The 12,363-nt window shown below is 38.8% G+C and overlaps 2 protein-coding genes across 5 annotated transcripts in view; both read right to left on the minus strand.

Annotated features, from left to right (window-relative positions):
- LOC145439865 (uncharacterized) overlaps window positions 1-12,363 on the minus strand; it is a 437,408-nt gene that overhangs the window by 86,832 nt on the left and 338,213 nt on the right. The window lies entirely within an intron of this gene.
- On the minus strand, window positions 186-8,504 carry LOC145439328 (uncharacterized). Of its 3 annotated transcripts, none has more exons than XM_080316832.1 (4): window positions 7,284-8,504; window positions 2,011-2,912; window positions 1,907-1,952; window positions 186-1,112 (listed from the first exon to the last, which is right to left on the minus strand). In XM_080316832.1, the coding sequence occupies exons 1-4, from the start codon at window positions 7,309-7,311 to the stop codon at window positions 904-906; spliced, it is 1,185 nt and encodes a 394-aa protein (XP_080172958.1). In that variant the 5' UTR covers window positions 7,312-8,504; the 3' UTR covers window positions 186-903. The 3 variants fall into 3 exon arrangements, with proteins under 3 accessions (XP_080172958.1, XP_080172957.1, XP_080172956.1); XM_080316831.1 differs by having other exon boundaries at window positions 2,011-5,247; XM_080316830.1 differs by having other exon boundaries at window positions 2,011-8,504.

Here is a 12,363-nt window from a genome sequence, read left to right on the forward strand (position 1 = left end):
ATCAGTACATAACAAATTTGGCTCCATCCACACCCGTGGAAGTAGAAGTTATAGTACAAAATTTTGGATTAGAAAGAAAAAAAAACATGTAGAGTGGGAAATTCTCATATTAATAAAATCTGTACAGCATTTTAGCCAACCTCACAATTCTATCAACTAGCCAGTACACTCAAGAAATCCCAGCAACTTGACTGCAAAACATTATTACATTGAGTTCGAAACATTCCGTTGAAAAATCAAGATTCAGGGCGGAGATAATAAAGTTGGATTAGGAATGAAGTCGATTATCGCGTTCGTAAAGATTTCTCAACCCAGGATTAAGGAAACCGGTTGATCGCAGCACATAAAGTTAGTGTTAATCTCAGGTTTTAGCAAACCGGAACAAACTATAGATAACTATGTACACTGAGTACCATTCCTACGCACAAATATTTCCGATAATGATTGTCTACTAGGTAATGGCTGCACTAAACAATCAACGAATAAAGTACCCACCATTGCAGAGCGATACCAATCTTCCATAATCCCTTACTTAGCTGTGCAATTGGACATGACTTTCATTTCGTGATGAGGATAATTCTACTTATTACAGTGGCAGTATCGTTATCAGGAGGCTGCTGTTTCATTCAACTATTTGTCAAGTGACAGTCTATAACGCGTTTTCGCATTATGATGCAACAGATAACACCAGTTGATTGAAAACTCGGGACACCTCGACTATAAACATCACGCCTAACCTTTTCCAACTTTTTTCGTGTTGCGATTAGCAGTATTTAATCACACGATTAGCATTGTTCTGGATTTGTTAACTTTATTATCTCTGCCTAAAATGCGTCCAGATTAGCAGTTTTAATTCACATGCTTAGCATTTTCCCGGATAGGCTAACTTTATTATCTCCGCCCTCAATGTACAATTTGAGCAAAGATATTAGTCAAATCATACCTTTCCAAGAATTGCAGCGTTAAGGAGAGATCGTTTGGGTAAACTATATTAAAGATATAGTAGCTTGCAAACAAAACGGTCAGCGCTTCCAGCGGCGACGAAATCCCCTCCATTATCAGGCTTTTGTCCACGATTAGTGAAAAGTTTGTAGCTTGCAAAATCGGCTCACCTTTAAACAGAGAAGACTTACAGTGCCACATAATATGATAAATTCAATTCAATCAGTTTTCTTAATTCTCGACTGAAAGATGGAAAGTCATTTTTATGAATTATAAACCAATCATACAATAATTTCCATAGGTGCTACACATGGAATGAATATAAAAACAGTCTCCTCAACTACTTAAGTAATTAGCTGTTAATCAATGGTCGTTCACAGTATGATATTTGAAACCTGTAAGTAGCATTTAACCGTTGGTTAATCATTTATAGCAGGGGCTATCAAACTTTCACGGCCACGACCCAAATCTGAGTGTTGTGGCAACTAGCAAACGAAGTCCCACACATCAAACAGAATGCATTTTTGATATTTATATGCTGCGTTTTCACGATTATGTAAGACACAGACAGGGCAAAAAACAGTTGTGTAATACAGAAGTAGACACATTTTCATGATCAAGCCATGTTTTGGTCAAGACTTTTCTTTGTGTTTCACTTATTGTCAATAGTACTTAAGAAAGTGACCTTGAATATGTAGGCTATAAAATAGCCTCAGGAAATCGTGCGAACTGCGAAGAATTTTTTACCGTGCAATTGATTCCACAAATATTACATCTATAGTAAAGATCACTTGGGCGCCATCGGGTTATATACCGGTACTTAAAAAAACTGATTTATAGCTTTATTTCAACCCAAGATACGGAGCGAAGAAAGCCAACCCTGACATGATGACATCAATCAGAGCAAAGCAATAACAACTAGTGCAACAACTTATTAAAGAGGTGACAAATTTGAAGAACTCACCATTCGTAATTATACATGGAGTGGATGGCGTGTCCTCATGAACATTCTGTAATTTATTAACATACATTAGAATTGATTAATATTAAAAACCAGATCATTCTTACTTTTTTATATAAACTTCCAACATCTTCCTTGAAATACATGATGATAAGGAGAATGAGACCAAATATGTTGGGGTCTGGATTCTGCTCTGACTTCTTGGCATTCAACATCTCCACACATAGCCGGCGGATTGCTTTGTTTTTTGATTGAAGTGACTGTAAGAAACACACCATCTCCAAAGCATTCTTCATATAATTGACTCTAAAGTCCTCGAGAGGATGGCCATCCACCAAGTCGTTGTAATGACAGCAATACCCGGAATACGTGAATAGCATTGGCCAATCGCGTTGTATTTCGCATACACTAACTCCAGAATTGATTATTCTACGCAAATTGGGGAACACCTCAGATAATTTTGAAGATGTAATGCTTGTTGCAACAGTGTTTGCTTCTTGGAAGTGTGTAAGCATTTCTAATCTTATACTCTCGAGTTCCTCCTCAGATTTTGTGACAGGTGGATTGAACATCTTGCATCCATGGTCTTCCTTTTTCATCGAGACTTTAGGCACTGAAATTGATCGATTGACGTTTCGCACTCTATGCTCCAATTGGGATAAAAGACCATAATAGTCAGACTCCGAGTTAGCTGCGCTACCAAGAGGAATAGTTCGAAGTGACTTTGGGAACAGCGAAACCAATTTCTTGGCTATTGGCTTCAAGTTCCCTCTTGATGGATTGGAGTTGTGCTCCATGATGGCCTCCGCTACAACACGGACGAAAGCTTGTCTCTCAGCAGGGCTTGGTCTTTTTTTGCCCAGCCAACTTTTCATGCTCGCGGGAATCCTCCACCATGGAAATTGAAAATCCTGAGGTGATTCTTCTTCAGTTTCCAGGTCGGTAGTAGAGCTCTCATAACTTTGGTTGCTAACACACTCGCTAGTGGAGGAATCGTCGACAGAGACATCTACCGATGAATGGGAATTAATGTAATTCTTTACATGTTTTACAAACTTCTTTTTCTTCACAAGAGGCAAGATGTCACCGATATCATTTATCTCAATGAAATCAAGGTCATCAATAGTCTCTGCCCCACTTTCTACTATAAATTCCAACAATTTATCCTCTTGATCTTTTGTTGCCTTCATTTCACAGGACCTGATGACATCCAAAAAGGACTGCAAATCAATAGCGTTATCCGACATATTTTTTGGTAGCAAAGAATTTACACCATCCAGTACACAACTATCTGTAACAGACTGGTAAAATGTAGGCATCATTTGAGACGACGGCCACCAAAAAATCGCAATAGCAAAAACAAATGGGTTGACAGTAAAACAAAAAATATCGACATATTCACATTGATTAGGCTACGTAAATATACGAGTTCAGAATTTCAGGAACGATCATGTTTCAATTTTGATCATATTATCAAAATCTTCCTACTATCCATAAGCATCAGAATGGTGATTCATTCATCCGGGGGGAAATGTTTAAGGACTACAAAGCCCTTATAACTATGTAACGGAGTCGTATCAATCATATTATTTGCCTGCAGCATGCGTAGGGGTGAGGGACATTCCTCCAACTGGTAGACTCCCATGTTTACTAGTTTTCTACCCAAGACAGGTTGCGTAATGAAAAAAAGAGTATTCACGCGTGCCACAACAATTATGACAATTCTCTGTAGTAGCAGATCAAAGGATACCTGATTGCTGTCGATGAGAAACATTGACTGGTCATAAACGGTACCAAATTGCTGTACTTTTTTTAGGCATGTACAGTTGTCTGGATTAAAATCATTAGACTGCAAGAAATGTCGAATCTCCTCATCACAGGAAGCAAATGGCAGAATGTCATTGTCGGTATATGTCAAACCAATTTTTAAATAATTGGAAACTGATATGTATGAAAAATTCAGTTGATGCCTATATGATAAGCTTTGACAAAGATTTTTGAAATTTTTGGAGTTTCTTACACACTTCTTAAAATAGCCATGTTTACTCTCAAATCTCATCGTCCATAACCTAATTAATGGGCCCATGTGCCTGATCATGTCACCGTAGTGCATTAGAAAATGGTGCTTGGGACGCAGGTTCACATCAAATAACCGCTTTCTACCCCAGAGATATTCTTCAACACAAACCTCAAGCCAGCAGATTTGCCCCTGAGTAATGGCAGGAGCACAAATAAGTGCCACAATGTCCCGTAACAGCAACAATAATTGCCAAATTGGATGATTTGAGCTGACAACATAATCCCATACCAGTAGTGGAAAGACACGTAACAAGGTCCAGTTTTGTACAGCATGTCCCGACAACTTCGCAGACTTTTTTGATATCAGAGTTGGTTTATCACATTTGTCCGTTCCCAAATAATTGAAATTAGAGATACGCTCATTTAAAACATCGAGAGTAAACCAATGCATATTTTTAAGGGAATCTATTATCAACATCATATCATAGGCAACTATTCCTTCAAATAAATCATGGCCCAGGCAAGCTGGGAGGCCATAGTCACACACGTGAAAGGACGTCAGACTATTGAAAACAGAATCAAACTTGATCCCCTTAACAGAATTTTGTGAGGAATCGGCTTTGACAGATGCAACAGCATCATTATATGTTTGCTCAGTTCGTGATTCACCCATTGTTAATTCATTTTCTAAAAAGGCATGCCTAGTTACCGAACAATAACGACAGAAGTAATTACTACTGAAACTTTCCAAAAAGCCGCCAATAGCATGAGAACCGAGGTTATCTCCGATAATGGAAAAAAGTTTACATTTCAGCGTACTTCCATCAATATCCAAACCCACATTTTCCAATTCTGTCAAGTCATTCACCAACCTGTGGAAAACAACACGTTGACCGAATTTTTTCAACCATTTTTCTTCAAGTAGCATTATCAGAAAAATGGAATTAACATTGGATCTATGTTCAGGTGGCAGATTTCCCAGAATTCCATACACACCAATTAATTTATGCTTTCCTTTACTTGATCCGATTGGATTGCATGGTTCAAATGCATCTTGGAATAACAATAATTGCAAGTCGTTATCATCAAAACAGGCACTCTTAAATCGTAGACCGTCTTTAATATCATGCAAAACACTGGCTGGCAATGATCTATTGTCTTGTGATAGGGCAATTTTTACTGAGCTATCACTTAAAATCGTATGCAAAGTCTTCTGAATTGGTACATAATATGCAGTACATTGCTTTCTGCCCGATTGTCCTAGTACCAAGGGTACAGGTGCCACCAAGTTGAATTCCGCAGAGTAATACTGACGACGTCGGTAACTGGAAGACAAAAGACCCGTGTTCTGGAAGCACTTGATTTTGTTGCGGTCAACAATATCAATAATAGAATGTTGAGTTTCCAAAGGGATAGATAAATTCCTTAAAGTATTATGCAGTGATTCTTCAATATTAGTGAATGAGATATCTAAGCATGCAGAAAACTTATCCACTAGATATTGAATAGCCGAATTTGCAACAAGATGTGAGCTTTCCAAACCCAGCAGAGCATGGGCTATGGACCACACAAGCAAATCGTCTTCACATAGGTGTGCTGGCGGAACAAGAAATCCACGGTCAACATGTAAATGGTTGCTGTGTGTTGTGACAGTTTCTTGGTTGGATATTTGTGGCACTACTTGCTGGTTTGTGTCTGAGCTACCATGACTTGGAGAGCCATGATGTCTGGATAAATGGCAGGTGAACGAAGAAACAATGCTGTATTTCATACAACAATCTATGTGCGGGCACTCCACTTCGACACCATCTTTCATATGCTTCTTCAAATGACATATAAGTTCGGGGTAACTCTCATAAATTTCTTCGCAACCTTCTTTTTTACACTGCATGTTAAAGTCAGAAGCAACATACAGTTTGTGACTACGTTCGTACACGACTCGATGTTTCCGAGCATAATGTGACTTCAACGATACGAAATTGCTGTAAGAAGCATGGCAGTTCCTTTGTTGACACTTGAAGGTACAGTTTCTCATACCAATATGCAACCGCATATGGCGTAAATATTGATCTCTGGTACTCTTTTCGATTGGAAAGCTACATATATCACACAACTCCATTTTTAATCTAAAGGATCTGTCAATTGAGAAGTGTGTTAATTAATCATGGGAAGTTAGTTGCTGGTAGTTTGCCTGGTAATAATCCAGGTAGTTCTAGCAATATCTACAAGTTTTCCACCTTTATTGGTCCAAAAAAAATTGCAAAACTAAATACAAGTGCCAAAAGCCATCGAGCTGCATTCGCAGGTAGGCAAAAAGGCAGACATTGCAACACAGGAAATAATTTCAAATTCACCAACCAAAGTTAATTTTATTGGATGTTTACATAATATATATTCATATGTAGCTTATCACTCGGTCATAAATAAGCAATAAGAAGATTTCACAAACAGATTTGTTCTCATATATGGAGAACACAATCAACAAAATAGCTGGCCAAAGGTAAACCCAGAAACTTCTACTTTTTCTGAAATACATCCAAATGTTGTGTTGGCAATTACACCCTATTGGCAAAAACGCACTTGCTACCAAGGACTGTGTGAATGATCAACTATTCTTTACCAGCAATCAAGTTGCAAAACTCGTAAACACCTGTATTTAATACTAGTAACAAGTCTTCAACTGATTGAAAGATGTTATAAATAAGCATATAACAGTGGTTCCTAGACCTTTTCACCTTGGAAAACTAAAAAATTTGTGAACATTTTGCAGCAAATGCATTTCATTACAAAATATTCACAAAAATGGTGTTAATGCAGTACAAGAGCCAGATTATATGAAAACATACGACTGAGACTTATGTCCATTTATTAGTTGTTGTGGCAGTTAAGAGCGTTTGTTTGTAGGGCAAAGCCTAATTTTAAATATTTAGACTAAAATTGTAAAAAAGACACAATTTGGGAGTGACTATTCTAGGGGATGAATAAGGTGGGTGGAATAATGATCCAAGAATACCATGACTACTGCTGTGTAGAATAACAGCTTAGAGCCAACCACTGATATATTAAACAGACGATTTCTACGATAAATATGTCACGGTTTCATTTTTATCCATTCATTCAATCCATGCGAGTATTTTGTACATCCAACATTTCTGATGTACAATTACTTGTTAGTACCTCCCCCATGCAGTACATTTAGAACCTCCCCCATGCGTACAACTGCAAAATATCACGTCAGATGCTGGGGAAATGCACAGTATAGGCTACAATACCGGTAAAACGAAAATAGGATTGAGCGGGGCTTGCAATCTATTGTGAATTTATCAAATTTATTACTTTGCCTTATATAAAGATATTGTACCTTCTGCGGTGAGTCTCTTATCTAACATTTCTTGTAATCTTTGACGATGATGCCAACATTCTTCACTGCAGATTAAGTCTCACGCCCAACAAAGATCACTACAATATCGAAAGCATACAGGGCGGTCAAATTCGATGTCTGCTGCAACTCGCATGATTTATTGATATTCATCCGCTTAATATATGCCACCAATAATATCTACTGGATACGTTATAATATATCAGTTAGGTTGTTTTACTAGATGGAAAGGTGAACTATAGATATTTTCACTCTGCTTGTCGTATAATATTCGATAAACTTCAATTTTCGCATATATATTGTGCACTACTTACTTACCTAACCAGCAGCCCGTTTCTATGATGTCACAGTCGTGCTTTGGTTGTTTACTATGCAGTCAGCGGTATCAGAGTAATCAGACCAACCCGTGTCGCCGTAACTTTCGTAACGCAATCTGTTTCGTCAAGTCGCGTGTGTCCGCCATTGGTGGATAGTAAACTGGGCGTGCGGATGATTCTAATTTATCGTAGATTATTAAAATTGCCCTAATTTTCCAAGTTGATGGAGTCAACAAAGACAATATACCAATGTAACATAGATCGTTATAACTTTACCAAAACATGCGTTACAAAGCAAAAATTGGTAATATTTTCATTAGGTATTTCTGGTTGAGCAGCTCCACGGTACGCAGTTATTTATTGCTTCTTTCGACTTCTCTCGTGCGTGGGCCAGCCAAATCGGACTAATGACTTTACTCAAGATTTTACGGCGGATGTCATTCCTCCATCGCTAACCCTACCTATTAACCCAGACAAGGGACCGAGCACTGGTAAACATAATGGTCTTGCTCGTCGGTGCCGTGGTATGTGGAAAGACAAGACAGCCATACCGCGAATTGCAACACCCAGGCCAGTGATGTCGCAACATTTGCTTCGTTGTCTGACAGTAATTTGATGTAGCCTACTGTACTATACTAAAATCGGTTCTGTATAACCTATCTCTGTCTGGCGAACGAGGTTACACTAGGACATATCAGCACGAAAGTGACAGCACAGTAGCATTCCGTTGCATGTATGCATCGACTGCAAGGATTTCAAAGCAAATCAATGTTACAAAGTGGCATGGTAAAGTGCAGTAAAGAGTAACTGTCAGTTATTTTGCGAAAAAATTCTGGTAAATTGATGTTACAGCTATATTAATGTAATATTACACACAAAAATGCTAATTTACAAGCTGCGCGCAGTTATTGGCTTCCACTTGTGATTCGTTGTAAAATTTACACAGATATATTTGTAAATTTACCAGATTTTTTTGTGTGTAAGAAACTACGATGGTCATACTTTCAAATGTCGTATACTCAAATATATTATGTTAACCTCAAGTCGCCGACACCGAGAAGTAATTACTTTTGTCTTACAAAATATACCGCATAGTAATTTCTTTGTCTTGTGGCATAGTAACGACTTTTACAGTTGAACAAAAAAGACGAGTTGGTGGTATATGCCTAAAACCGAACTTGATATGTTTGTGGGTTGTAGTGATTACTTGCGTAGTCTTGTCTACTTTTCGTATGGACACTTTTTGTTTTGGTTGGGTAACGGATTGACTTGACAAGGCTTTTTTGTATTTTACTCTTTTGTGTATGGGAAGATGTTAAAATGTTGAGCTGTAATACTATTTCCGTTCACTCGATTGCAACAAAAAATAACCAGATAGCTTGTTGAAGGTTTCGACAAATAGATTGAAATATTCCGATTTAACTCATCGCGTTACAAGTCGATTGCGGTATGCACAAGTGGTTGTCAAGTTAGAAATATTTACAACAGGTGCTATTTCATTGCTTGATTCTATTGTGTGTAGTAACACATTAAAATATCATGATAGTATAGTGAAATTATTTACTGAAACACTATTTGACAAACGAAAACTCAGTCGTGAATAGAGTTGTAAGTTTCAAGGATTGTTTCAAAGTATGATCTTGAAATGTGACTGGATCAAAGTTGGTAGTCATGTTTGTCAATCTATTTCAATTTAGACTATGCCAAAGTCGAGATATTTCATTTTGGATTACCTCAATTTACCTATAGAACATCTCGCGAATGGATTCCGATGCCACACTATAACATTTTTGATGATAAGGACTCAAGGGTTTTCAATCAACAATACCTAGATTTTTTTGGTAATGCTAGAGTTGGCCAAATGATAAGTTGCGTGTTTTTGTTAGGCGTTTGATTTCTCAGAAATAAATACAATTATTGTATGTGTATACTTGCGATTTCTTGATTCTTATTTAGTTAGTTGGTATTGATTCTATAGGTGTGAAACAGTGGCGTGGAATGTGTGAATAATTCGATGCGACTGAAGTTGGAGTCAGCAATATTCAGGTTACGTTCGAATCAACTGATCGCGGTAAATGGATTTCTCAAAGGATTAGAGTTGTACCGGATCAACACATTCAAATACGAATCAACTTGGTTTGTGTAGTGAGTTTCATTTCAAGTTGACAAATTGACACATTGCTTGAATATTCTCATGATTCTTATCATGCAACTAAAGTCAACCACGTTCCGAAGTGTCCAAACATATAGCAACCGCCAGAAAGTGTGAAATTGTTGGTTTTTTGAATCACCGTCTGCGACGGCTCTGTGACAAACTAATTACCGAAATATTACCTTGTGACCGATCGGTATGTCTGTAACACCAAGTCATGAGCGATCGCTGTCTGGAGCATTACCCTGTGAGCGGACGTGGGATTTTAAAATTATTTCACACCTTTCTGAATAAGCGTTCACTTCACAAAGGATTAGGGTTAGAGCAGAAATCAGTGACAATTTATCGCTATTCAAGTTACCGACACTGTGGTTCTGTTATTCGTTATTATTAAAGCTTACGAGTGAAATCAAGTTCTGTGGCAAACTGCTTACGAAAATTTCACCGCGTGAGCGATCGATGCCTGTAACACCAAGTCGCGAAAGATGGCTATGTCCGAGACATTATCTTGTCAGTGCTCGCGGGGTTTTGCAAATATTTCACACCTTTTTGAATAAGCGTTAACTTCACAAAGGATTACGGCTAGAATAGAAATAAGTGACAGTTTGTTGGTATTCAAGTCTCGCCGGTGGTGTATCTCTTATTCGGCGCTTATTACACTTATCATGAAATTAGAGTGAGAACATAAAGCATCAAGTTGTTGTTTTCGAATTTTGATGTCGAGGTGATAAATTTACGCAATCAATTACAATTCAACTTCGGTTGTGTATTGAGTGATAGATCAGTAAAAAAGGTGAGTCACGACCACGAGTTTTCACGATATACACATTAACAAAGATTCATTCATATGACTATTTACTTGATACATATTCAACACCGGTCGAGAGATGCATATACCCGAAAGTATGAATTACCACCGCCACACCGGTTGAGCGATTCATATACCGAAAATGGTTACCGGTCGAGAGATGGCTATACCCGAAAGTGCGATATGCCGACGCACCCATAAGAATACATGGCGAATCACCAGAGATCGCGTAAGAATACATGACAGACACATCATCGCGAGGAAAGAGAACACGATCGGTCATTTGACACGACTAAACTACGACATCATATTTCAAAATTTACGATCAAACTATTTCACACTGACTGGTCTAGTGTAATAATCGATAGTAGCACACAGCTGCGTATGGGCAACAATTCAGCGCGCAGGTCATTCGGAATATAGGTCGCACTGCTTAATCCTCTTGCAAGCCACGTTTCCGTTTGTGCGGTTATTGTTGGTGACTATTCAACACCACGCGAGAGATGGTTGAAAGTGCGAATCACGACCGCACCCATAAGAACACATGGCGAATCACCACAGATCCCGTAAGAATACACGACAGGCGAATCGCCGCCACCGCCTATAGCAAAAAAGGCGAGTCACGACCACGAGTTTTCACGGCGAATCACGACCGCGGCCTATACCCGAAAAGGCGAATCACGACCGCACCCATAAGAACACATGGCGAATCGCGACCCCGCCATAAGAGATAAGAGGCGAATCGCCACCCCGGGTTTCCAGGCGAATCGCCACCCCGCCCATAAGAACCCCATTGCAGGTCACGAGCGATCTATACTACTACTAAGGCGGTTTATTTCTCGGCGTAGATCTGGAAGACAATGTGTATTTGATAACTGCATTGTCCTACCAGCGTCTGCTATTCTCTTTGTTCAATCAAGGTATCGTGCAGTCCTAAATGTCGAAGTGCGCGATAGCGGGTAAATAAAATTTGCGAGTGTTGTTAGTCGCCGGCGCGCTAGCAATTTAAATTTGGAGATTTTGAATAGAGGGCGGTACGAGCCCCTACCCCTGGACACCCCAATGTCTTGACCTCTCAATGACATGTTTATGCTGCCACGAGAATATCTTTTCTAGCCGTCATGAAAATTTACTAACAAGTTGCTGCAATATTGATAAATTAGGTACAAACTTATAGATTTTTCCCGAAAGAACCATGGGTTCTCGACCACTAATCTTCTTCCACTTATCGTAATTACTGCTTTTATGGGTTAAAATTGAAAACTGTACTTGTAGTTCTACGGGAGTACTATCTTTGACAATAGCTACGTGCTATGCCGACTATGGCAGCGTACAGCCGCACCAGGTTGATTTGTATTGGCGGCAACAATATCCCAGAGAGTGAAGAAGTGGATTCAGACCTTTAGACCCAGGGATTTCTAAAACTTTAGAAACTTTAGAAATCCCTGCTTTAGACCATGTGATTCGCAACCTTTTTGAATTCGTGGACCGCTAAAACATCAAAACAAATATTGTGTACCGTCACTGGTGAGCCTTCAAGTATCAAAATTGGCCCGCGTATTCATAATACACTATAGTTTCCCGCAATCCCACGTCGCGGGCACTGTCGTCTAAACTCCATCTGTCATCAAATCGGTTTTAAACGTCGAAAATGTTGATGCTACTGTAACATATTTACTTTCCGAATCTAAAATGCTCATAATATCGAAACTTGAAATCGGTGTACCATTGACCCATCCTCGGGAAAAGCCGTATTTTTATGGTTGTGAGAAAGCTAAAGTTGCG

Source organism: Botryllus schlosseri, chromosome 5 (assembly GCF_051294905.1).
Source record: "Botryllus schlosseri isolate E-star chromosome 5, Bs_hap1, whole genome shotgun sequence".
In the NCBI taxonomy this organism is placed as follows: domain Eukaryota; kingdom Metazoa; phylum Chordata; class Ascidiacea; order Stolidobranchia; family Styelidae; genus Botryllus; species Botryllus schlosseri.

What these genes read in the sequence shown, in the direction of transcription:
- LOC145439328 (XM_080316831.1), bottom strand. Translation starts at nt 3,225, where the DNA reads ATGATGCCTACATTTTACCAGTCTGTTACAGATAGTTGTGTACTGGAT. An exon ending in TTGGAAGTTTATATAAAAAA is followed by an intron (nt 1,953 to 2,010) that starts GTAAGAATGATC and finishes AATAAATTACAG; the next exon opens with AATGTTCATGAGGACACGCC. An exon ending in TCCATGTATAATTACGAATG is followed by an intron (nt 1,113 to 1,906) that starts GTGAGTTCTTCA and finishes CTCTGTTTAAAG; the next exon opens with GTGAGCCGATTTTGCAAGCT.